Source organism: Triplophysa dalaica, chromosome 9 (assembly GCF_015846415.1).
Source record: "Triplophysa dalaica isolate WHDGS20190420 chromosome 9, ASM1584641v1, whole genome shotgun sequence".
Lineage (NCBI taxonomy): Eukaryota > Metazoa > Chordata > Actinopteri > Cypriniformes > Nemacheilidae > Triplophysa > Triplophysa dalaica.
In genome coordinates, this window is record NC_079550.1 from 18426738 (window position 1) to 18454024 (window position 27287).

General features: G+C 37.3%; 1 protein-coding gene across 5 annotated transcripts; it reads left to right on the forward strand.

Moving 5' to 3' along the window:
- Nucleotides 1-8702: 8702 nt before the first annotated feature.
- Nucleotides 8703-26147, forward strand: etv1 (ETS variant transcription factor 1). 5 transcript variants are annotated; one of them, XM_056757129.1, is made up of 13 exons: nucleotides 8703-8831; nucleotides 9131-9258; nucleotides 9454-9541; nucleotides 9805-9852; nucleotides 14188-14241; nucleotides 17660-17789; nucleotides 19521-19709; nucleotides 20125-20372; nucleotides 22056-22124; nucleotides 22218-22286; nucleotides 22570-22739; nucleotides 23785-23886; nucleotides 24696-26147. In XM_056757129.1, exons 2-13 carry the CDS (start codon nucleotides 9214-9216, stop codon nucleotides 24915-24917), a joined length of 1434 nt encoding a protein of 477 aa, XP_056613107.1. In that variant the 5' UTR covers nucleotides 8703-8831; nucleotides 9131-9213; the 3' UTR covers nucleotides 24918-26147. The 5 variants fall into 5 exon arrangements, with proteins under 5 accessions (XP_056613107.1, XP_056613109.1, XP_056613112.1 ...); XM_056757131.1 differs by having other exon boundaries at nucleotides 8727-8831; nucleotides 9158-9258; XM_056757134.1 differs by lacking the exons at nucleotides 8703-8831; nucleotides 9131-9258 and adding an exon at nucleotides 17502-17538.
- Nucleotides 26148-27287: the final 1140 nt, after the last annotated feature.

Consider the following 27287-nt stretch of genomic DNA (forward strand, 5'->3'; position numbering starts at 1 on the left):
AACACTAAAGACCTTTCATGTGGAGATATACACTTCAATGTTTCCTCTCCAGAGGGTTAACAAGACTGAACCCTGTTCGCTAATCGAAAAATGTGTATGCCAGTCGTCACCACGTTGGGGAAAATCTGTGTGTTGTTCTTGCTTTGAGAGCATTGATCGTAGTTTTACGGAGTCTCTTTGGGGCGTTATCATGGGAATGTTTTAGATTACAAAGAACAGAATGAAGGGTGAAACGTCTGAGCCTGTTACGATCTCAAAATCACACCGCTCCGGGTTCCCTGATGAGAAATCACCCATTTGAAAGATTGTCAGTGAGACGTCGGCTTTCTTTCTCATGCAGGTAAAAGAGTTTACTTTCCCCTCTTAAGATTTTTGTTGCTCATCTTTTTCCGGTCAGCATGAGTTGAAATGAAATATGAGTAGACTTATTCACATTGTCGTTTGTACAGTATATCGATATCTGTACATCAAAGCCTATAACTCCATAGGATCTCATTCATTAAATTCTTTAATCTGTCCTCCTCAGTTAAACCGTAAGTACCAATCCATTATTTCATGGCCCGTGTCGTACGGTTCGGCCGGCCCCTTGCGCTCTTTAATTTCAGTCAATACCAGTCGACTCCTGATAAATGCACCCATTTGTGTCATGCATGTTCGTTGTAATATCCCGCTGCATCTTTGGCCAACCTTGCTGTGTCTCTCAAATGAGACGAAATGGAGTCGAGGCGCTTCGGCTACAAAATCAAAGCGGAGCCCAGCCTTCAACCCTTCCATTTACTCTAAAAAATGAAACGATCAATTGATTGGCACAGAAAACCCCCTGCAAGACTAGGTTCGGACCAGAGAAGGCACTTAGCTGCTCCGCTTTGCTCGGGGTTTGAAAGCCTACGTACACCTGAAGGTGTTTTGAAGGTGAAGGGCATGGGCATGTCAGATTAGTCAAGCTGGATGGTAAACAGGGAGTGCATTAGCCCCCACGGCCCGACTCTCAGATGGGGTAGAGTCTGACCTTTCGGGAGCACTTGAGTGGCCCCGTAGGTGACGCTAGGAGACAGACCTCCTCAGGTGGAAGGGAATGGAGGTGGGCTGAATTATTCAGCATGGACGTGCGCTGTAACGGGGGTACTGATGTCCCCTGACACGCTGTGTGAAAGCATAACCCCCCCTCCTCCCCGCACACCCTATGACTGTCACTCTTTGTGCTACAGGAGCAAATCAGAGCTGTTCGATAACACTGAAAAAACAGGTGACATGAAAACACCATTATTAGGTGTGTGTGCATGTGCAAAGAAAGATTTGAGAGGCGATGTGGGTAATTAATTTGATGCTAAAGTACTTTTGTATCTCAGGTTATGTATAGACAACTATAGTACATTTATATCTTATGTCTGTGGATAATAATTTCTCGATGGGACATATTCTTATTTTCAACTACCAGCTAAAGTATTGAAGCTGTCCGGTGCTATTGATGGCTGTACCCATGCGAGCTCTCTGGAGTCAAGCACATCTGACCCCTTTAAAGAGCTAAACCTCAAGGGGTCAAAGGACTGTGTACACAAACACTAACACACTCTGCTTTTCTCAGGTTTTTGCAACCCAGCAAGGCCTCATTCACACCCTCCTTGTCTCCTTGACAACAAGATCACAGGGTTTCTAGTGTACCACATTTAAGGCATTTGTTTTGAATTTTTAGAGTATTTTACAATACTGTGTATTCTGTTACCTTAAGATACATTATAACTTGATTGTTTAACACATGTGATATTAACTTGAAGATATTAACAAGTGATATTAACTTGAAGATATTAATATGTAAATGAACCTGCATTGTATTTCAAAACTGAAAGTCCTGGATGCTGATTGGTCGATGCAGAGTTCAAGTCACGCTAGACGCTCTCAGCAGCGACAGTATAAACAAATGGATTGTGACCCAAACTTAACTTCCAGTAGACCTCCGCAAAGAATCTATAACTGTTGAGTAGATTTAATTTAATACAATTAATATGCAATAAAATATTTATATTAATTGATAATCATATAAATTAAATATAAAATCAATGTTACATTAATAGCCACTAGTCAGACCGATAACCAAACACAGTCCAAAAGTAATTTTGGGCCAAGCATGTGGGTCCGTCGAAGTCTATAGTTATAATAAAAGGAATGACCTGTATAGGTCATTTGCTTCTAAATCTATAAAAAAGATATCTTTAAAAATGTCTTTTCTAAAATGTATTTTATTGAATATCATTTAGATATTTGAACTGCAAAACAATACAAAAATAAATTCATTGTCGCTATTGTACTGGTTTGAATCTGGCTTGCAACATTTTGCCGTCTCGTTCCCCCCTCTTCATAGATCATTTTCTGTCATCCCTCTGTTATCCCTTAAATGAAAGTGACGAAAAGCAAATCCAAAATTTGAAAAGAATTAAAAAAAGTAAGGAAATGTAATGTTTATTTTTTTCTCCACTGTTGCTTGTCTGTGGACTGAATGACACCGAGTTTGTGTGTTTTAGGAGGAGGAGAGAAAGGCTCATAGGAGCTGTTACTGAACAGATGGTCTCAGCGCCGCTCTGGACCTCCGACCGAGGAAAAATCAATGCTCATAACTTCAAAACAAAAAAGAAATTAATAAATATGGAGGAACACAAGATTGCTTTGCATCAGTGTCGCATTCTAATTAATAGGTGTTTTGTTTGCGGGTTGTTGGTGTTTTTCTCCCCTCCTTTTCTCCAACGGTGACAATTTATGCTTTTTTAGAGCGGAAGGCAGACTGTGAAGATTCCAAATCAAGCTTTTTTTCTCACGCGCTCCTCCCCCCCCAACCCCCAAACACACCTCCACTTTCTCCTTATCTTCTCTTGTGGTGTTTCTCTTAATCTCTATCCTCAGACGTCCCCTCATGGGTCAGACTTCAGTTTGGGCTGGTTTAACAGCCTAACACATTTTGACAGTGATATTGATGTTGGTTTTGTGTGTTGGGGTGAGGGGGTCTGTTTTGTTATCTCATTGACGATAAAAGGTTTTAGCATCTACAGAATATTTAGGGATTGATTTTGTCGGTGTAACCTAATGTGCTTAAGTACATTTATTTTAATTAAATGTTTTTTATTTTACAATTTTTGACTTAAAACTGGTTCCTGTCTTTAGTTGAAAACAAGTGAATCATTTTTATAATATAATTCCATGTTATCTAAGATGGGGTGAATCTCTTAAGCACATGCATCCAGCATTGAAGTTATCCAAATGACTTTTGAATGTTTTCCGAATGAAATGTTACATTTGGAAGGCAAAACGCTTCAAATTTTGGACTTACGCCGTGGTCATCCTTGACTTTTCATTCCATTGACTTCCATTCATGTGCATGCGAATGCATCAGACCGGAAACGCAGGCCCATCCAAAGATATTCCGCATGTTGCTGCGCAGCAAAGCTCACATTTGGTGAACTCAGACCTCAAAGAATTCGCGTCACGTGATTGCGTTAGATCAATAGAAGATCAAAACGTAACGGCGTGACCTCTCTGTCCAAAAATGTAAAAAATGGCTCCTGCCCATTTTCATACCACCGTACGAATGAATTTTGCAATCTGATTAGTGATCGATACATTGCGTATCCAAGGCAACACACCAATCAGCATGATAAGTTTAAATATGGCGGCACATTGCTAACGTCGAATCTCATTGGTTCTTCTATGTCGCGTGATGATACAGCATGTATCACAAATATTACATGACGCACAAGAAGCAGTGAGATTGACTACTGATTGTCTATTGATCACTAAATAAGATAAGATATAAGATTATGTGATTGCATTTTAATATAAAATTGTTTGTTTGTGGTCAACTGAAGAAAGGAAGTCATATCTATGTTGGCATGAAAGAAATGAAAGACATTTTGAGAGACGTTTCATCTTTTGATATACATTTCCTTTAAGACTGTACTTATGGATTTGTTTGCTAGCAGTATATTTTCCCAGTAAAAGCGGTTGTGCTTTCATTCCCCTGTGCTACTTTCCGTAGGTCAGTCTCAATGATAGCTCGTGTAAAAACCATGCAGCGTCTTGCATGAAAGCTGAAAATGTGCTGCAGCCCAAAACAACCACCTCATTTGCAAGATCGGAAGCTTTGTTTGCTTTTAATTAAAGTTTCTCTTTTCTGAAAGCATCTTTGCTGAAGTGCAGTGTTCATTTACATATGCTTCATTTCGTCGATGCCTGGAACCCAAAAAGCATGACAACACAATTAATTGGAAGACACACTTGTACCTGTAGATTAAAACTCTGGATACAGGTAGACACCAACAAAACCGTTATTGTCACAGGTGATCTCCATGGCAACCCATGGCTACGTCGATGCTTAATTAGTGTCAGTAAATGCAATGAATGCTCATGAAACACTACATTCGATGTTCAGGTGTTCCAAGTTAGCCTCGCATAAAGTGATTATGTTAATACAGTTTAGGTGGCGCTGCATTGTGTTCACGTTCATTTGCGAGGATGTTTGTATATGTAAACCAACGGCAGAGCTTATTTGGTTTGTGGGTGCAAATAACTAAGACAGGCTTCAGAAGAAAGAAGCTTCAGAAATGGAATAAATCAATTGTATATATTGTTCATGCAACATTTTCTTTTTTAGGGAAAGCTAGTTTGCTTGCCATAGAAGGTTACTAGTAGTTATGTTGTGTTGTTAAAGGAGTCATATGACGCGAATACATGTTTTTCTGTGTCTTTGGTGTGTTATAAGTTCCCCATGCATGAGTTAGACATGTAAAATTGCAAAAATTGTGGCGTTGGAACAACATCTGTCAGTACAATTGCTTTAGAACCTGAGGTTCCAAATATGGTAAGAGGCGTTACATTTCCCTCACACGCTTGCAGTATTCGACCAATCACTACGCACTGGTTAACTGGCCAATCATAGTACACCTCGTTTTTTCAGAGCGATGAGCTTGGTAAAAAATCTGCAAATTTCATAGAAGCGGGGCAAAGAGGAGATGCAAACAGCACGGTATATGGAAAATACAGAACCTTGAACCTTAAATCGTGTTTACACATTGCATTACATGTAATAGAAATGATAATACTAAATTTAGCCGTGTCATACGACCCCTATAATAGTGCTGCTGACCTTCTGAAACCTTGTATCTCCATCTTTAGTGATTTTTTTCAATGAATCATTATTATTATTAGTCACTATTTATAGTCACTTGGTTTTGAAAATATCTAACCGATAAAGAGTATTAAAAAGTGCTTGTCAACTCTGACAACATAGTATTTAATCATTTAAAATGTGGAGGTTTTTTTCCATTTCCTGAAAAACAGCGAATTTGGACATCCGAGGTTTTGGAAGGTATGAAATTCAATGAACCATTCTTGTGTTTAAATCAAATTTAACCAAACTTTACAGCTGATATGACTGCATAATTTAACTATAGAAAATCATTTAATTCTTACATCAAATCAAGGAAAACATCTAATGGAGCCTAATCTCTCTAAATATTTCCAGAGAGATACTAAAAAAGGGCATGGATCCAATAAATTTGCATTATATATGAACACCCCTGATTTCACCCCACATGTAAAAAACAAATGCCAAATGTCACGTTGACTCTTAATTGAACTTAAATGCTCAAAAGGTTTTAAGGTTTCCACTACTATTTACCTTCTTACTGCCATTGCTGTGTTTAAATACTTTCATGAACAAAGCCCACGGGTGAATTCAAAGAGAAGAGCTGATATTTACCATTACCTTTGATGTGCAATTTTAATTGACCCTTAAATTGTGAATTCAACATCCAATTACATGTGACAGACTTAGTAAACATCACTTTTGTTGACACTAAAATGACACGTTTTCTGTTTTCTGTTTTTTTTGTCACATTTGACCACCAGCAACCGCAATCTCTGACAACCCACAGCAGCATAGCCCTACAACCTCCAAAGAGTTTACACGAGTGCTGGAAACAGATCTTATAAGAAGGTACAGACTAAAAATCACAGATTATTGGCTTCAATTTCTATGTTGGCTATTACAGTATATACAACTGCCATTGTAGAGGCCACCAACTTCAAAGAAAAGAACAACCTCAACCCTCGGGTGCTTTTCTTTTTGTCTGCAAATGTCTATTGAAAGAGCAGATGAATGGTTTTCTTTAAAAACACTGGACCAGTGGTGGTTTAAATAGGAATCATGGAGATTTTAAGGATAACAGACACCACAAAAGCACTTTAGGTCTGTTATAGTCTTTTAACGGCGGGAGGGGTTGTACACGGTTTGTAAAACACATCTTGAGAAAGAGCCGAGTAAGCAAAAACTGGGCCAGGGTTCAGGCAAACTATATTTATTTTTTGAGAATTGAAGTCACAGTTTAATTTAAAATCTATAAAAAAGAGCAGAAAATACAATTTAGATTTTTTAAATGATTTTAATCAAAATTTGAGGTTAAGGGTTTTTTTTCAACCTGGAAGAAGATTGCTACTCTCTTTTTTGTGCTCTTTCTAGGCATGGTTGTCATGGTCACAAGGGGATTTTTCTCATGAATATTCACGTGTTGGGAAGCATTGCTGCTAAAGCGAATGCGTGACTGCACCTTTCTCTTTCTTGTGATAGCAGCAACGATGTGCGACTCCAACAAACATCGTAGTAACTGAAGTTTCTGATCGGACATGTTTTAATTTCACTCGACCCCGTTTACGGTTCATAATAGAAGCTTTGTGCGATGAACATAGACAATGAACTAGTTTGCCTGATGCATTTGCATCTTGCATAGAAATATGACATTTGACTTCTTCAGTGGTTAAAACGTACGTTCAGGTTCGTTGGAGCTTTAGATTGAGATTTTACTTTGATTGACCACAGCATTATTCCTGTATCAACTGAAACGGCATGCCTATTGTCACCCAGATGTCGTCCAACTCATTATTTGAGCAGCATTATTTGTTCCAACAAAGACTTTATGTGTTCCTAAGATGTGTAACGTTTGGCAAAACAAACTGGGGGAAAAATAACAAGTGCTGATGTTGTGAGAATTTGACTCCTAGATGAAAAGTTTAACAATAGGAAAACGAAAAAAACATTTACCTATTTCAATGAAGTCGTGCTTTATATCATGTCACCTTTTGAACCTTTCACGTCGCCGCGGCTGCTCTTCATTTGACCTCACATTAAATGGATCCCTATAAGACTTTTTAATGTTAACCTGTGAAATGAACATCTAACCGCATGTCTTAAAGCACACGGGATTATACGTTGTGCTATAAATGACTCAAAATGTCAGTTTATGTTTCCATCAGATCTCCAATACGAATGTTCCTCTGCTTATGCGGTGGTTTATTGTACCTGAACCAGCAAAGGTGATGTTTCTTAATGATGTGAACACCCGCACTGTGACACAAAGAACCAGCGGACGGACACTTTCAGCATGTGTTAAATATCGTGGATGTAAATGGATATAATGAACTGTTTCTCAAAGGTCAAAGTGTGAAAATGTGTATATATAACAGTAGGTGTCATGGAAAGAAGGTATCTCCTTGTGTCAAGAATAGCCCATGAAGCTATCAGAAAGTTCAGAGGTGTGTGTTTGATTTTTAAAGAAACAATCATTGCATAAAGAGCCCATCATAATTTTGTCACATTTTAAGTTTAACTGGTTGCAAAAATCTAGCAACCTCCTTTGATATTTATTAAATGTAAACTGATTTTTATGTGAATTTGCAAGCACTACAGTGTTTTAGAATCGGAAAGCTTGTTTTTTTATACTGGGTTGGCTCTGCTCTATATTGTAAACTCCAAAGAATAAAAGGTCCTATGATTTGTGGGGGTGTACGGTTCTACAACATCCACAAACCCTTTCTGTTGCACAAAAGGTTCTTTGTATTGTATTGTATTGTATCTACAGGGTACAATAGGTGAGAAAGAAATGTTTGAAGAACCTTTGACTGAATGGTTCTCTTGGGAACCAAAGGTTATTTTTTCAAGTGGGAAGAAGCCTGGGCCCACTAGAGGGCCTCAAGAAACTTTAGAGGGAAAATATTTAAAATTGGTCCAAACAGGACCTTAAAAAAGGTGCTCCAAAAGTCATAGAAGAAACATTTATTTGGTTCCCAAAGAACAAATTCACTCAAAGGTTCTTATAAGAGCCCTTTCTTTCATTCAAAAAATATTTTTTAAAGAATCCCTTTTAAAAATGAATTATTGTTTTCGATTGTTTTACTTTATTTGTAGTTCAAAATATTCAAATACTGTTTTGCTCAATGGGGAGACCTTGCAGTCAAAAAGACTGACATCCACTGTTCTATGGCAGCACTCCAAATATCACCCCTTTGTGTTTAAGCCAGTATTCTGATTTTTTTTAAAGTGGTCTTTACAGACAATCTGTTGCTACCCGAGCATGTCTATGTATTTTCTTCTCCTTTTTTTCTTATTTTTTCCTTAGCTTGTCAAAAACCATTAGGACATTTGTAAACTGGTAATAGCAAAGATTGTGTGTGCGTTACTCATGTAATATCCAAAACGTTTGCCACAAGAGATATTAATAATGATGTTATATGTTTCTCATAAGTAAACACTTTATAATTGCGATATAAGTATTGGATATTGTCAACATTCATGAAGGAACCGTGAAACAGACGCATGATTGACGGCTGGAAATCTGATCTGGTGGAGGACAGTGACAGCCAATGGGAAGCGGGGCTCCGGCGGGTTGTGAAGGGAGGCCCCTGGACCAGCAGCGGCGAGCGCAAGAGCTTCAGGCGCAGGAGAGACGAGAACGCGCTTATCATTCTGTCCGGCGACACATCCATGAATGAATGCCGTGCATTTGACTGGGGTGAGTGTTTACGCTTTAAGTTCTCCATCATCTTCGGTGATTCGCGAAAAACTGTTTCCAAAGTCCGGTCTTTTTAGATGATCGGTGCACGGCGTTACGCGTGCAATGCGCATCAGAATATTTAAGATTAGGAAAGTTTGTGCGCAACTTTATTCACGGATCTGCTAAACCTGATGTGTGTTTTGTAATAAAGCTCGGATTGTTGACGGTCAAATGAAAAATGTGTATCTTAATGAATCCGCTGAATGCGCTTCAGTGCGCACACAGTTCATTCATGTGTCTCTCCATCTCCAATAAAGCGCTTAAAGTCAGTCTGCTCTCCAAAGGGTGATCGGACGCAACGAGCGCGCATCAGCTAAAGACAGCATCTAAACCCTGCAGAATGGACGGACTTAACGACCAACAAGTGCCTTTTATAAATTCTCATGTAAGTCTGTTGGATGTGCTTTGCTGCACACCATCTTTCAATTTCAAGTTCTAAGTTTTAGGGTTGTGTTGGATGTACTGATAGGTCCTTCATGTGTAGAGCAAAAGTTGTCTTCTGTCACAATCCCTTCTAGCAGAAGAGAGCCAAGCACACTCCATGTTCATTTAAGCAATTGATCTGTTGCTTTCTGTTTAGAATCCTCAGGGAAAGATGCCCGACGCGAGACAGCCGAAAGACAGGAAAAGAAAATTAATTAACACTGACCTGGCGTTGGACACTGAGGGTAAGCGCTCAGGTGTGGCTGAAAAAGACAATGTTCATTTCACGCCTTCTTAACATTTCACGAAATGCAATATCGCATGTTGCCACCTGCACTCCAGGCTTTAAAATCTCAATCACCAGCGCTCTTTCTGGTTTTCAGAGGCTTTGACGCTCAAATCGAGAGTCAAGACTCGAGGCTGGCATGATTGTCTTTTGGGATCTGTTGTAATTAAAGCTTTGTAGCTGTTGTTTCACCATCTCGACTCTGTTTTGTCTTTGTTGTAGAGCTTTTTCAAGATCTCAGTCAACTTCAGGAGACCTGGCTTGCAGAAGGTAAGCTTCTGTGTATTTACAGAGCCGTCTGTTTGTCTTCGCTGAGGAAGTGTTAGGGAATGATCAAGCTTTTGTTTAAAGAATGAAAAAGAGATAGTGCGAGTGTATGGGGGGGATTGGGGGGGGCAAATATGCCTCAAGTTACAGACCTAATCTGCAGTCCAATTAATGCATCTGTTGCAAAGGCACTTGGTGTGTCATGCATACATTAGAGCTTAAGAAGAGCAGAGTCTAGGGGGAGACCAAGGAGGTTCTACACTGAGTGTCATCACAAATTACTAGAAGAACTTGCAGTCTCGCTCACTCTCCTCTCGTCCGCTTTTGGCAGGAGCTAAGGCAGACGAGCTACCAACACGCCACCTCTCTCTCGCACACACACGCTCTCTCTAACATACACACGCACCGGTTCGATTCCTCCCTCGTCTTCTTTTACGCAGTCTTTCCAGTCTCTTTTAGTCATTTAAGTTCTTGAGCGGTCTGATATTTTTGCTTTTATCTTTTTTGTTGGTAAGAAATGGACATTTTTTCAGAGCCTTCCAGAGCCTCAACTTTTGGCGCTTGAATTTTGTTCAAATTTTTTTGTTTGTTTTGGAAATGTTTTATTTCTAATGGAAAGACATCCCGATTGTGGTCTAAAACAGACGTGATGCTTCAGGAGTTAAACGCGAGTGTTTTCTTCCCACCTTGCTTACAGCACCGACCTTTAGGTTAGTAAATGGCACGCTTTTGTTGGTTATTGTTGTGTGTTGTACTGTAGATGTTGGTTTGGAAGTGGTGTTTTAAATAATACATATTTTTTTATATTCAACATGTTAAATTATGAAAATAATCTGGCAAACGAGCAGTTGTCAGATTTGATGTTAGGTTTTTCTTATTCTATTAAAAGTTTTGACATTTTTTAGTTTAGTGGATTGGTGTGTGTAGTTGATTGTGAATTTTTGCTGTAAATCAAATTTGTTGGTAGTTTTTGGTTTTCCAAGTTTTTATATCAGGTTTAAAAAGTTAACAATTTATTTATTAAAGTTATTCATAACCTAAGATGTACAGAATTTTTTTTTAAATCAAAAGTTTTTGATTGAACAATTATTCATTATTTCTTTCTTCCAATGATATACGGTAGTTTATTATATATTTTATATTATTTACATTTGCAGTAAATTTCTAATAATGCTTATTTATGGCAGCAATTTTTTTAATGAATTTTGTGGGGTCGTAAATTAGTTGAAGCAGCGCATACGTTCACATATGTAACGCCAGCCTATCGGAGCAGATTTCACAGCTTTTTGTCTATTTATTGTAAAAGCAGTTTGGTTGCAAATAGAAAAACAAAGTAGTTGGACAGCTGAAAATTATACAAAGCAGTTTGTAAAACCAAGGCCAGCGTTTTGCATTTATGAAATAATTGGATGCCTTTCAATCCATGCAATGCATTTGCCTTCATTTTGACGAAAAGAGGAAATGAAGATGATCGTGTGTCTGTTTTCTGTTACTCATCAATCCATCTGGTTTCTGTGTAACTGAATTTTTGAAACAGGACATGCATGAAAGCCTGGCTAATTCAACTTAATCAAGCATCCTTTTATTTAGTATCATCTCCAATAACTCATGGTGAAATATGATTTCGCACAGCTGCGCTACATGGGACATTGTTCTGTTCTATATATTGTTGCCTTTTAAAAAGTCAAATATGTATAAAGAAAATATAACTGCATTTGTCCAGTAATGCACACGACTTAGAACCTGCATAGAAAAAAAGAAAATATACATTTTTAAAACACTATTTTAATGTATTCTTTAATATATTGAAATAATGCTCGCAGGGGGATTGTGGATTTTAAAATTAAAAGTACGCTTTAGAACAGATTTCGGACTTTACCTTACCGTCCTTGTTGCAAGTTTGATTATGCTAAATCCACCCCAGGGCTTCTAAAAGAATAAGACATGACTTAAATATTTTAGTGTATCCGGCAGGGGAAAAAAGTGTGCGGGGAAAAAAGATGTCGCTGCAGCAGATATTACAGTGAAGAATACAATTCAACCTGTCTTACATCCATCAGCCGCAGCGCCCAAAGATTAGAGAGGAATCGCGGATAGATTTAATATATGACTTACTGTCCATTAGAACCCAAACCAAGACCTAGTGGTTTCATTCAGAGATTTATTAGCTCAGGTAATTGGAAAGGAAAAGACACATGAGCGACGGACAGAATTTCCGGCAATGTGGACTAAAGACCTGATGGCTCATCATTTGACATACATGTGTCACTTTGGCCAGAGTCCCTTGTGTCTGGAACGATCACTGAGTATTTCAGAATTAACTGATGCAGTTTGATTTAATACATCTGTATTGGTTTTTAATCCTGATCAGTTGAGTTCAAAAATAAGGTTTTCTTTTTGTTTTGTTGTCATTTGCCTCACATATAATATCGTTCATTTTTTTCTATGTTAGGCAGAGGTTATTTTGGGTCTGTGGGTTGAGTTTTGTTCTGTTTCGGGCCTGCTCTCCATTTAACACACTTTAGTTAGTCTCTTCTGTTTTTCTTGACTTGTGGACATGCTCCAACACCTCAGTCGGCCCCAGGAGTGGTGCGGCGATCAGCTGTCCCATTCACAGGTTGCCTCATTCACCCTGTTGTGAAAACTGGCTGGCGCTCACCTCTTCTGCCTCATTCTCTCTTATTCTCAAATTTCCTTCTTATAGCTATTGTTTTCATCACGTGTCATGCTTCTCGTACACCTGTTTCTTTTGTTATACTTGTTCTGTTTGCCTTAGTAACTGTGAAATGTGCAGCTGTGCTGTTTCTTGTGTAAAAAACGATTCTGGTGTTTTACGGGAGACTGGGGCGAGTTGTCACATTTTTGTCTGGCAAATATTTTATTTATACAAAATATGTGTTTATTTACTTTTCTGGATATATCTGGAAAGTTGAAACTAATAGTGGAACGCAACATTATTTCTAATACAGTCTACATAGTCTATTAAAGACCTTTCAGCAAATTGCAAAAGAATTATGAAACATTAAACAGTTACAGAATTAGCATGTAAGAAGTAATGTGCAAATACATCAAATCATTGTTTTGGCAAAAGCATAGTTGAATTAAATTTTATTAATTATAACATTCAATGTTGCCCCAAATCATGACAACGCCTCCAGCTTTAGCCAAAATTTACGAATGAAGAATTTAAAGAACAGTTAAAGACCTAAAATCACCCTTTTTCTCATTAAGTTGTTGGACACTGAAAAATGCTGTATTTATCAACAAAAAAATTATCCGTGTTCAAGGTTGCGACATCTAACCGCATGCCCAGAAAAAGCATATACCCATATAGGATTTAAAACACATGATTTGATCTGTCAAAATACTTCAGGTCCACCCCCTTCCACAAAAACCACAGAAAACCCAACTAGCCAAGCAAAACTTGTTGCCTCACAAAAAGCAAACGTTGATATGTACGTGTTGCGACTTGCTACTGTTGTTGTGTAAATGAAAATCCAATTTTAGCGCAGAGGAATAAACGTGCTAATAGCCCGTGCGCCGAGGTCTCGTGCGCTTCTTCGTCTTAGCGTTGAGCCCAACGCGTAACAAACAACAGAACTCGTGCAAGAGTGTAAATGTATGTGATATAAACACGCTTAATTGAGCCTCGTATGAAGGCTTCATTATTTTAGCATTAGCTATGAGAGGGAGAGGTAGGGGAACGTGTTCTGTTTGGACGGCAGCCGGCGCGGCAGGTACAGGTGCATTCACCAGTGGGGATGTGTCCCAATTAGACAGTGTGAACAATAGGTGTTTTCTCGCCGCATGGCTATCCTTCTATATACACTGTAGAGTGTGGAAAACACATTTGATCACAAGGGCCGCCTCGAGATGGGAGGAGCTGCTCTTAATCTTTTTATTGCCTGGTATTTATCTCACAGTCTAGATTTGTGTTTGTTTGTATATTGTAAAAGTGTTTTTTATGCACATACATCTTTGAAGTCTGTCATTGGATGTCAGAGATAGCGGTTGAGACAGAGCGAGAGTTTCACACGCATGTGCCTGCGCAGTCCAACAAATGAAGTTCAAATTCAGTTATGAACATAATTAGAGGATACGTTTTCCAATAAATGTCCTTTGTGCGTAATTTTGCGAATTTCAAATCATTTGTTTTTCAATTATAGTAGATTAGAAGAGGAAATGACTAGTTGAAGCGATTATTGAGGTACATATTGTGTTAGCTCTACTTGTTAGACGTGTAATATAGTAACGTGATGTAATATGGTATATATTAAACATACTAATAAAAGAGAAATCTGTCCTTATTTACCCTCTGCTCTTGTGTGTTCCCCGCAGCTCAAGTTCCTGATAATGACGAGCAGTTTGTTCCAGACTTTCAGACTGAAAACTGTAAGTGTGACTTTATATTCTGTGATAGATTGACGTTTTTAATTCTCACATTAGTGACATGACTGTTGTTTCGGATTTACAAAAGAAGGAACGATGTGTGTGTGAATGATGTACTCTAATATAAATATATATTTAGTGAATTTATTGTCACACAAGTGAAAACAAGAATATTGTGTTTTTTTATTTGAGTGTGATTTATTTATATATTATATCAATATACTTTAATATGTTTTTATTTCTATTGATTTGTTTTCTTTCATTTACAATGAACATTTACATGTGCAGCGCTATTGTTTTAGTAATGAACACAGAGAGAGAGAGAGAGAGAGAGAGAGGTGTGTTTGCTAGGTGGTGTACCTCCTCACCGAGTACAGCCAGAAGCAATAGGCCTTTAAATGGGCACAGGAAGTAAAGTTGGCGCGGATCGGTCGTGGTAGAGCTGGTGCCAGTGTCGGAAGTGGCATGGACTGAATGAAGCTCAGTGGGAAGCGAATCCAGCTTATGTCTTAAAGAGGAGCCAAAACAGACACTGAACGGAGGGCTTTGTCTTTCCGCAGAAGTCAAGCTCATTAAGGAAATTGAATATACTACTGTTCGCTGATAATGGAGTATTGTACTGGTTCAATTCCTCAACGTAGGCTAGACCTCATTGTGAGCGTAGACAATCGGAAAGTGGAACACAAAAAGAGGCTAATATGTTGTTTATTGACCTGGGTATTCATATATTGATGTGTAGACTTGTATTAAACCTTTTGGATTATGTATTTAAATTATTATTATTTTTTTTAATTGTGAGATCATCTTATTATCAATGCAAAATTTCAATAATTCCAAAGTTTCAGGTTTAAATGAAACTGTTTAAAGCATGTCGCAGTTTGCTGGCGTAGTGCTCAGGAGAGACGGGCAGATGGAGGGAGAGCGAGGGCAGGGCGGTGGGGCTCCTGAATGGGCATCCTGGCCCTCCCATATGGGTCCGAGTCCACACTGCCAATGGATCACTTCCGTTTCATGTGGTCCATTCCCACAAAACAGGGATAACACACCCAGTTAAAACACACCTCTCATCCCGCTGAGTAGATAAATGCAGAACAGAAGCTGTTTCAGATATTCTCACAGCGTATTCTTGAAAGATTGTATTAGACAACATTTGTACGTTTTATTGTTGCGGTAAAAAGATCAATAATTTATTACACTCTGTGATTTGCCGGCAGAGGAAGTGTGATCAAACAGTGGTTATTTCGTTTTTAGTTATTTGCCCTTTTGTAAAGGGCAAAGTAATTCAAGCTCAGAGTGTTTAAGAGAGAAGGTGTGAGTGAATCTATTATCAGCGAGTAACAGTCAGCAAAGAGGTGAGAGTGAGAAACAGAGGAAGGTGAGAAAACACAGAAAAGAAGATACTTACAAAACTGCCTTCTTTAGCATAATGGATGGAGTTTTGTGGAGATGCGATGTTCTGTCAGCTGTATAGTATTCAATTTTGCCAGAATCATCAAGAGCAAGCATTTATTGAATTAAGAAAAATTAAAAGCATAACAATATATGGATTTTGGTTTGAACATATTTAAGGCAGCAATACTTCCACTATTACAGCGGTTGTAGAGAAAAGTCGCCTCCCACTTCAGCTGATGTCTGACGTGCTCAGGGGATTTTAAACGCATCTCATAAATCGAAAGGATACAAAAAATGGCTGTAAATGTCATGAGCGAGTACTTCAAAACGTTGTCCATTAACATCAATCAATGTATGTGTAATTGTTGTAATCCTGGAATGACATCTGGCGTTCCCGCAATGAAAATAAGACGCTTTTAACATCTTTTGCATTGATTTATGTATTCTTATTTCTTTGTGTAAAATCGATTACGGCATTTTCCTGTCTTCTGTCTGCATGATTCTTAATCTGGTCCGTCAAGATCTCTTCTCGAATATTAATTATTCATCTGTAGCGCTACTTTTAGAATCCACAACCACGATCAATGATATCCCAAGACCGTTTTTTGTCTGATAATTTAGACTGTCCTTTCACTTTTACATTTTTATATTTTTTTAAAGAAATATACATGAACTGGGTGTAATTTTAACTTTTTGCATTGCTACATTACACACAAAGATCTCATACGCATATTAATTTTTTTTGTGTGTGCTGTATATATACTTTGGCTTAGATGTTTCTCAGACCCATTCATTGCCACGTTTAGTTTGTAAATAGCCTGGTTGGCCCCCTATGACTTGCTGTTTGACATCATTAAAACCTTTACCTGCCTTTACTTTGACTCTTAACCGGTGACCCTGAAAGGTCAGCTCCCTAGGGGCTTCATCACAGAGCACTGACTGTGTTACCACGGTAACTTCGTCTGTCATTTACATTTCAGAATAATGCTAAGTCTTTTCTGACCATTTTTAAAGTATGCTCGAATATTGATACAAAATGTAAGCACTCGAAAAAATAATTATAAATTCAGAAACTGTATTCAAGATATGAATTTGACTGCTTTAATGTGTTTTGATCAATGTTTTTATATATATATTCTTCTTTATTATAGCATGATATTTCGATTTTAATGCACATAAAAATAGATTTTTTTTCAGCACTGCTGGTTTGTAGATTTATAACACCTGAACGGATAGAAGGATATACCTTACTCGAAAAATGACAGTAACATTTTCTCAATAGATATTTCTAAACTAAACTGCTTAGCTTTGATCTTCTCTTAATGCAACCAAACATCATCAGCAGTTGTTCCATTCAAGTTCCGTGCGGTATAAGAAATGTTAGGAGGTTTTAAGACAGTCAAATCGATCAATGAATGTGTCTGTCTGTGAGGTAGCACAGCTAAAAAACCACTGAAGCTTTAAAGGTTGCATGAATTACATCGATATATTATTGAAATAATTACATTTACATTATGCATTAGATACATATTTTATATTTCTGTCAGTATGTGTATTTGCTGCTAACACCATGCTCTCAGAAATGACATGTACAGGTAGTGCTGCATCAGTCAATCTGTTTTGGGGTCCGACATCTGTGTCATATTTTTCACTTATGATTTGGGACAGTTGACCTGAAAATATAAATTCTGTGATCATTTACTCACCCTCCTGCTGTTCCAAACCCATATGACTATATCTTCTGTGGAACACACAAGGAGATGTAAGGCAGAAAAGTATTGACTGACAGATGCAGTCCCTATTTACTGTCATTGTATGGAAAAAAAGAGCAGAAACAACATTCTTTAAAAGTCTCCTCTTGTGTTCCACAGAAGAAAGAAAGTCATATGGGTTTGGGACGACATGAGGGTGAGTAAATTCTGACACATTATTCATTCTTTATGTTATATACTGTTAAAACAACCATGCCTTTGAGTGCTGCTATGAGTATTGACCTCTCTCTCTCTCTCTCTCTCTCTCTCTCTCTTAGTGGCATTTCACGGGCTGCATTTGAGGATAAAAAGAGAGCCCCACAGTCCATGTACTGATCTGGGGTCAGCCTGTAGTCAGGAGAGGCCCTTCAGACTCCACTATGGAGAGAAGTGCCTGTATAACATCAGGTAACACACAAACCCACTGACACACATACAACCACACGCTCAGAGATATAAAAATTTCATGTAATGAATATGTATATATAAGGTTTTAGGTTCTTATATATATATATATATATATATATATATGAAAATACATTAAAATACAGGTTGTAACTGTGTTAGACTGAATCAAGAAAGGAAACTGGCAAAAAAAAATACCAAGCTGTGAAAAGCTAGTCTGAACTTTATATGTTCAGCTGTCAAAAAGACACTAATGTCACATATTTTGGTTTGCAAATTGAGGCGCAGCAGCTGGTGTGAGATTTAAGTGATAAATGGACCGAATATGTCTACATACATTTGCAAATCATATGATACAGTTTAACAAACTATTTTCATGCAGTCAGTTCAGGGTGTGCGTTTTTCTTCCTTCTAGACGTTTTGTGAGGGAAAGAAAATTTCTGAACTTAAATCGTGCTTTTATTCAACACCGGGTTCATTACGCTGAACGGCTTCATATGCACCACACATTCACCTCCAACAGTAAAGCGTCACAATGAGGTGTTTTACCTTTTATACGGCTGGAAAAAATGAACAGAAGTTCAACAGCCCTGAAGCAGATGGGTTCTCCACGTACGCGTGATTTTCTTTCAGTCTGAGCCAAAAATAGTTTTAAAATCAGCTGTATTTACGGAAGTAGCTGTGTAGTAATAATAGTTTTCCTTGAGTTATTTACTCGGATGCAACTGTACAGCAGGTGCTGTTCGAAATGACTTGAATGAGATACACCTGAAATTGGAGGGGAAAAAAAAGAAGAAAATACGGTACGGTGCATTAAGTGCTATAAATGGCTTTTCCACTTGGACAAGCGTATGTAGCAAGCACGGTTGCTTGGTTACAGTCATCTTTCTATTGATTTGATTTTAAATTTATGACATTCACTGGGATGTTTTATTGCACCGGAGGAGACGACCTGCCCTCCTATGGCACATGGCACTCGAGTTCAACAGACAACCTCAGTGATAATGATGTTCTCTTTAAAGGGGCTTTTGAAGATTTTCAGGATCCATTGACGTCTGTTGCTTGTCTTCTAGTGTTTTTGAATGGAGTTTAATTGCGTTAATGGTTAGATCTCACAAATATATCAGGTGGTTGCTCTTCTGTACCTCGTCGATTGTGAAATGAGGTGTTGGTCGAGACTCGAGAGGGAAAAAAATAGTTTTTTGGATTGCTGGTTTCCTATTGTTAGACTATCAAACTGTTTATGCTGATTAGATTAAATTTAGAAAATGATATAGTTAATAAATTATCAAATTAATATATATATATATATACAGTATATATATATACATGTATTAAAAAAAGAGTTTGGTTCCAAAATAACATAATTCTGATTTTAACATTTCAAAATTGTTTTATTGTGTTAGTTTGCTGTATTTTTTTAGTTATTATGGCTTAAATAAAAACAGAACAACAAAAGTTTATATTATTTGAAATCCCCTATATATAACAGAGTTATCTCATTTTGGAACCAAACTCTTCATATATACTGTCTGTTTTTGACTGTATTTTTGTATACATTTTTTTCTTACAAAATACCCTTCACACAGCGTATAGGCACACACACACACACACACAAACTTTAGAGTACTTGTTTCTTTCCTGTAATAAAGTCTGTCTTATAGAAATGAATGTAGCATTGAATCCCCTCAGGACAGACTAACATAAGCTGCCCTTGTTCCTTGGTGTCTCCAGTGCCTACGAGCAGAAGCATCCCGCTGGAATGAAGGCCTCCAGCCCAGTGTCTACCCCCTGCAGTACACCCGTGTCCCCTGGCCAGCATGTGTCTCCCACCGCTGCCCCGACCCCTAAACCAGACAGAACGTATCCTCACCTCGCTCCACCTCAACCCCTCCCTGACAGTGCTTACCCCATGGACCACAGGTACTGCCATTTAATGCAAACATAAAGTACCAAAACACACCTGACATGCAAATGATCTACAATACAAAATATCTAGAAGTCTATAAGTCAAACAGTAAATAAAAAAAAAAAAAAAAACATAAAAAATGTTTTAATATTTTTAAATCAATGTTAATTTTACATTTTATTAATTTACTTCAATCACTTTATTGTTTCATTCAATTTCTAATCAGTTTTTAGAATGTATTGCATTAACCTGCTTATTGAATTTTTCACATTTATCAATCTCATTTGATATAATAATTACATTGAATTATTTAACGATAAACAGATATTATTTCATATTTAACTTAATAATATTTCCATTAAAATAACAATTTATTTTTAAAATGTAAATAGAATCCGTGAGAGTATTATTCCATTTTTGGGCTTACAGATTTCGGCGGCAGCTGTCGGAGCCGTGCCATTCGTTCCCTTCACCTCCTTCAATGTCACGGGACGGACGGCCCATGTATCACAGACAGATGTCGGAACCCAGCATCCCTTTCCCTCCTCAGGGGTTCAAGCAGGAGTACGCCGACCCCCTCTTTGAGCATCCGGCCATGGTGGGGGGCCCTCTTCCCCAGACGTACCCGCACTCCATGATGATCAAACAAGAGCCCCGCGACTTCACTTACGACTCGGGTGAGTTTTGTTTCTATACGTTATATAGCAGCTAATACAGTTTGTATTGTTCAGTGTGTACATTTAATGGAAACTCTAGACTGTACTGTCATTCAGATTTTTTATAAATATTAAAGATTTAGTTCACATTTTAATAACCAACAGGAAACAAAATGGAAAGCACGTTTTTCTATTTGTATACACACAGGAAGATAGCAACTTTATTAGGATGAGATGATTGATACAATTAGCTTGTCATTAGAAAATTTGGGTCTGATCTCATTTCCTAAGGCTCTGGTTGGAAAGGAGAGGGGCCCCTAATCTTTCCCTCAGGGACCCCCAGGCTGTCGGCCCAGCTCTGGCATGAATGAAGAGGCTTTTGGTTTTCATTCATAATAAATGGTGGTGGACTTTAGAGAAAGCAGCGCTGCTTTTCAGCTGTTTCCTGTTGATTATGTGAATGTGGAAAACAGAACCCGATGATAATACAGTAGAACCAACACTATTATATTATATTATATTATATTATATTATATGATATTATATGATATTATATTATATTATATTATATTATATTATATTATATTATATTATATTATATTATATTATATTATATTATATTATATTATATTATATTATATTATATTATATTATATTATATATGTATTTCATATAAAATAAAAATAATTATTCATATATATATACATCTAGTGATAATTTACATTGTAGTACTTAAAAAGTGCATTCAAATGTATTTACATACACATACAGACATACAACTCATACCATGTTGTGATAAATTAAACATTAGTACAAAATAACAAAAATTTATTATAAGATTTTAAATGTATTAACATGTAACAAATGCGATGTGATTTGTTTGCAACATTAATTTGTCGTGATTTATGATCGACTTTGGATATGTCTTTATTACCTCTCTATCACATACTGTATTATAAGCTATAAAATGCACATTATCTGTAAACTAGATACTCTAAAAGCTAACGGATTAAGTGGTAAACATGCCATGAGTTTGAGTGATTTGTCTGCATTGCTTCTTTACATCAAAGGAGGAGATCACGGGACATGTTTGCATCCCCTCCCAGCCATTTACAAGCATTTATTCTGCCTGGTACTGGAGCTTGTTTTGTTGTGGGCTGTGTAAGGACGGGGCAGTCAGTGGCTAATTTAATCACAGGTCATTTCCTTGACAGGCCCATTACTTGAATGAAACCCTGAAAGATCTTTATAGGTCTAAATGAACAGGGTTAGATGGTTTATAGAGCTTTCACTTAGACTGTCTTGCTTTGCTTTGATTGAATCACAGCGTCAACAAACAACATGACTGACAGGAGAGCAAGGCATCCAGTTCGGTCAATCGTCGCATTTTTTTCATTTAAATTAGAGCTTAAATCTTAAATAATAATACAATATAATATATGTTATTAATAATAATACTGTTTTATAATAAAATAATAATATAAATAAATAAAAATATCTCTGTAAAAAAATCCTGTTGAAATGGACATTTTCGAAAGATTTATCTTCTATGCTTTATTTGTAAATTCGCAATTTTTCCATATTTCAGAAATATTTTGCAGTGTTAAGCAAACTATATAAAAATAATAAATAAAAGTTCATATGTTCTTTTTTTAACAATCTAAAGTCAAAATCCTAACATACTTTAATCTTTGGTTATTTCAGAAGTGCCTAGCTGTCACTCTGTATATCTGAGACAAGAGGGATATCTGACCCACACTAACAGAGCAGAAGGTAACTACACAGAATGATACATTGTATCTGCATTTTCTTGTTTAATATGAGCATTAGGTTACATAAAGTATGTGTCAATGTCGTTTTCTATAGGCTGTATGTTCGACAAAGTTGCAAGGCACTTTTATGACGACACGTGCGTGGTCCCAGACAAGGTGGAAGGTATGTTTTTAATACCATTTTCTAATGTTAATATACAGGACTTGCGTTACGAGTTATATTGTTCTTAGATAACTTTTCATTTAAAGGATTTCCCTTGTTTAGGAGCTTCCAGACATCATGTATTTTAATACAGTTTGAAATATTACTAAAAAGCCATTTAAATTAGTTTTTATTACATTTTGTAAAAATAAATATTGTCCGGATTTACTTGTCGTGCCCTTTGGCATAATGCGATTTGGCTATAAGAGTTAACAAGCTTTTTAACAAGCTTCTAAACCCACAGGCGACATAAAGCAGGAGGCGGGGATGTATCGTGAAGGCCCAACCTATCAGAGACGAGGCTCATTGCAGCTTTGGCAGTTTTTGGTAGCCCTTCTGGATGACCCCTCAAACTCGCATTTCATCGCATGGACTGGACGAGGAATGGAGTTCAAACTCATTGAGCCAGAGGAGGTACTAACAGCTTTTAGACACAGAATCCTTGAAACTTTTCTCAAAATACTTCTTTTGTCTGACAGAGAAAGAGTGACCCTATCAAATGTTGACTTTATTTGCAAGGTTTAGATTCCTAGAAAGACCTTAGGATGTATAAAGCAGCTTTTATGTCCACCCAAAAAAGAAAATATCTCAACATGTGGACTGTCCAAACATCAGAGCAGTTAGTGCCAAGTGTGTGTGGAGAGGACGGACAGAGGTGTGTTTGTGCAATGTGTTTGTGACAGCGGGACTTACTGGTTCTGTGCGTGTATGTGTGTGTGTGGCTGGAGATCTACTGTATGTGTGTGCGCATTGGCATCGTTCCACCGGGCAGCTGTAGGGAATAGGCAAGTCATTCATGCCATCAGGTGACTGGGGGCTGCTGGGACCGGCCGGGCAGGCGCAAGGCGTGAATGAGCCGCAGTAGAGTGACCAAAAAAACACGGTGCTGGGCTCAGAGAAAATGGGGGAGAGAGATATGAAGGGGAGGGTGTGCACAGGTGGGTGGTCGTACGGACAGGTGCAAGAACATCTGTCACACTTTGCTCTTCCTAATGAACACATTTCTGTGTAGAGGTGTAAGCAGACGGCTGTGCCCAACCTGAAGGCACAGAGCTGCTTCTCAGCCCTTATAGATTTAACCGCAGACCGTTCGGTGCTTTTTGACTCTTGTGTTGTAAAGTATGTTAAAGTATATATATATATATCGTATGGCGATTCCTAATTTTTATCAATTCGTACAATTCGTATCTCTATATATCACTACCATATGCTTTCGTGCCAGTGATGTTAGGTTTAGGTTTAGGGGGAGGGGTTAGGGGCGGAGCTTTGTTATTGTTTTTTCTATGAATCGTATGCTTTTGTGCGTTTACTTCGTATGAATTCATGCAAATTAGCCACCTTGTAAGAAAAAATAGTCACAAATTCCTGTGAGATCATTCAGCCGGTTGTTATGTCTTTTTTCCCCCTATTTGTTTGTTGAGATTATTGCCTTTTTTAAACATTTTCTTTATTTTAAAAGGTGGCACGGCGCTGGGGAATTCAGAAGAATCGACCTGCCATGAACTACGACAAACTCAGCAGATCGTTGCGCTATTACTATGAAAAAGGAATCATGCAAAAGGTAGATGCAAAGTTTTTTCTATTTCTTGTTAAAATCACTTTTTTCCCTTCCGTCACCTTTTTAACACTTGATTTGAAATACTGTATTTAAATATATTAACCAAATGGGCAGTACCAGCATTATAAATGTGATACTTTCAGTCAAAATTTGAAGATAAATTATCATAGAATTTACAGTAGTACCAATAATCTGTTTATTTTCCCTCAAATCCAGTCATCAAAAAATATCAGCATATGCAAACGTCGGCATGAAATAAAACAATAATTTACTCAGTGGTGAAGTATTTATTAACAATTATTTTATAGTTATTGTTTTATAATCCAATCAGTTGTCGGTGGATGAAATCAAACCGCCCTAAAAAACATTCGCATTTCAGAAGTAATTTCACTCACACGTCACGATGCAGGAAAAAGACAATCACTACTTCCGTTTCATGCCGACTTCAAAAGAGAAAAAAATTCATGCACTTAGATTGCGACAAAAACTTTTTGAGAAAAAAATAATTCTGGGAATTTAATTGTACAAACTATAAGCAATAATATCAAAGAAATGGAGAATGGAGGGATCCACGAAATAGATATTTTTATCTTATTTATCTTATGGAAAACTATGCTAAAACAAAACAAAAAAATGCACCTAAGATGCATGCAATTGCCCAAATGCACAAACTAGCACCTCAACATATAAGCTAACAAGCTAATTAAATACAAATATGTGTTTATTTATTTATTGGAAAAACATTCCGATTAGGTTATGCTTCTTTCCCCATCACATTTGAAATATATACTAACAATCTGTTTCTTCTCAAGGTTGCAGGTGAAAGATATGTGTATAAGTTTGTCTGTGACCCCGAGGCCTTGTTCTCCATGGCCTTCCCTGACAATCAGCGGCCTGTGCTGAAGACCGACCTGGAGCGTCAGATCAACGAGGAAGACACTGTACCGCTGTCCCACTTCGATGAGAACATGGCGTACGTTCAAGACGCCGGCTACTGCAACCCCCACCCTTACAGCGAGGGTTATGTCTACTGAACACTGAGAGACGTGAACAGTGTCCTGCGCCCTCAAAAAACTTTCAGACTCCCTGATTTTCTTCTCAGTCATTCCCCAGGACAAAGAGGAAGTGCACTTTATGGACAGAGTCACAGTGTCAAGCTACAGACTTACTACAGTAGTTACTTTAGATGCTCCTTTGGTGTTGATGTGGAAGAGGATGTTTCAGCATGCCGTAATCTCAAGGGGACGTGGCCTCTCTCTGGACGGACGTTTTGATCTGTTAAGACAGGTTAGAGTCTGGAGCACGCGGATGGATGAACCCCGACCTCTTTTACCGCCGACATTCTTCTCGGACTGTTTGTGGAGCTTTGTTATTTTCACACGGTTTTCACCACGTTTGTTTTCTCTCCCTTGGTGTCATACTGAGTACCTGAGTAAAGAATACAGTGTATTACTATTGAAATAAAATCCTTCAAACTTTCCATGTTGATGTGAAGAGAGCACATGTCTAAAGAGATTCACATGGCAAACATTCCATAAACATCGATCTGTCCTGGACTTAAAAAACATCTTTGACTACTTTTGGTGGTTATATACTAGCACAGCTTAATGACAAATTTATGTTATTTATGAAGGGTTATTATACACTAATATTTGTCATACCGTATATATATATTCCCAAATGAATATACAGTCTTAGATAAAGGGAGGTGCAAGAAAATCTTAATGAATTAATAAAAGTTTAAAAAATCCCATTAAAGCATGATTTTAAATTCATACATTCAAATGCTGCTCAGAATTTTCTTTGACTTCTTTGACTTTTAATAAACATATCCATAGACCTGTACAGGTCAGTATCAGTTGAATATATTTGGGACCATATTTCACAGAATTTGACTGATAAATCATAAAACAAATCAAATATTTTTCAGGTGTCAGGTGTCTACGTTTTCATTTACGGTTAGAATTTCTTTTTCTATTATATTATCATTAAAGTGAATGTTGTTCCATTACTCGCTCCCCCGTTCCATGTTTGAACATATAAACGTGTATATTCAGGTTAATGCGCCTCAATGCTGCTTTTCGTGTCATTTTAGTCACGTATGATCAGACGGCAGCTACGCTCTGCAGTACCTTCATTATTTCATTCATTCTTTTTTTACATTGAAAAAAAATCAGTGTTTATGGAATGTATAAATATATATACATAACTGAGAAAAGAATGGCAATAGCTACAGTTCTGTAATAAAATAGTGTTGAAATACAGTTGGATTGTTTTTTACGAGTATGAAAATCTGTATGTTGTTTTCCAATTCATGGTCAGATTCCTCATAAAACTAAGACCTTACAGAAGCGCAGCATACTTTTAAAGAAATCGTTCATCCAAAAATAAAAAATTATGTCATCGTTTATTTACTCTCATATCATTTGAAACATGTACCGTATATGCTCTTCTGTGGAACACAAAAATTATTAAGGAACATAGTGGTTTTGTATTCATACAATGGAAGTCAATGGGAGCCAATGTTTTGTTACCAAAGTTCTTCAATACAAGTTTAGAATGAGGGCGAGTAAATGTTTATAGAGTTTTCATTTTTGGTTGAACTAAACTTTTATTAAAACTATGGAGATGCTTTAGACAACCCACCATTGATATTGATTGAAACTGCATATTTATTAGAGGACTCAAATTAGTCAATATACTATCATGTCCTTTTTGTGATCACGCCTTCCATAATGCATGTCTTATTCACGATTCATTTGTCACATATCGAGAGGTACTATCATGAAATATCAAGCCAAAAGGCAGCCCAAGGAGTAAAGACAATGTGTCATTAAGTAAAGCTTTCTCATGACTGACAATTGGTTTCATTCATAGTTCATTCATAGTACATCAAAAAAATGTAAGGTAAATGTAAAAATTCATAGTTCTCATTCTGAAGGAGTGTATCTAGTAGTTATAATATGAACATAAGCTTGTTTCAGGCAAATATGCACATGCCTAAAAACCAGTTACTAATAAAAGCCAATAAGAACAGGAAAACAACAGGAAATAAATTTTGTTTACATTTTTTGGTTTGCTTTTATTTTTAAGTTGCAATACTAAACTTATGCTTGTGTGGTTACTATAAATCTCAACACAGTGCAAATAAACCATCGCAGTTTTTACGCATACTGTAAACACATCTGAAACAGTGTGAACTTATCTGACGACTGTCCCATAATGTAAAGCGCACACATCGGCCCAAAGCTGCGGTCAAATTTGGCTGTTAAAGCGATCGTCACGGTTACCAAAAAAGCACAAATGACAGTGGTTTATTCAAACATCGATCATTAAAATCTCATGCAAACACCCTCTGTGTGCGGTGAAATGGTGAACTGGAAAGTCAGGACAGAGGTCAGAGG

Excerpts from the sequence above, each read along its gene's own strand:
- etv1 (XM_056757129.1), top strand. The coding sequence starts at position 9,214 with ATGGACGGACTTAACGACCAACAAGTGCCTTTTATAAATTCTCAT. Across the intron at positions 9,542-9,804 it reads CCTGGCGTTGGACACTGAGG|AGCTTTTTCAAGATCTCAGT; the intron begins GTAAGCGCTCAG and ends TCTTTGTTGTAG. Across the intron at positions 14,242-17,659 it reads AGACTTTCAGACTGAAAACT|TGGCATTTCACGGGCTGCAT; the intron begins GTAAGTGTGACT and ends TCTCTCTCTTAG.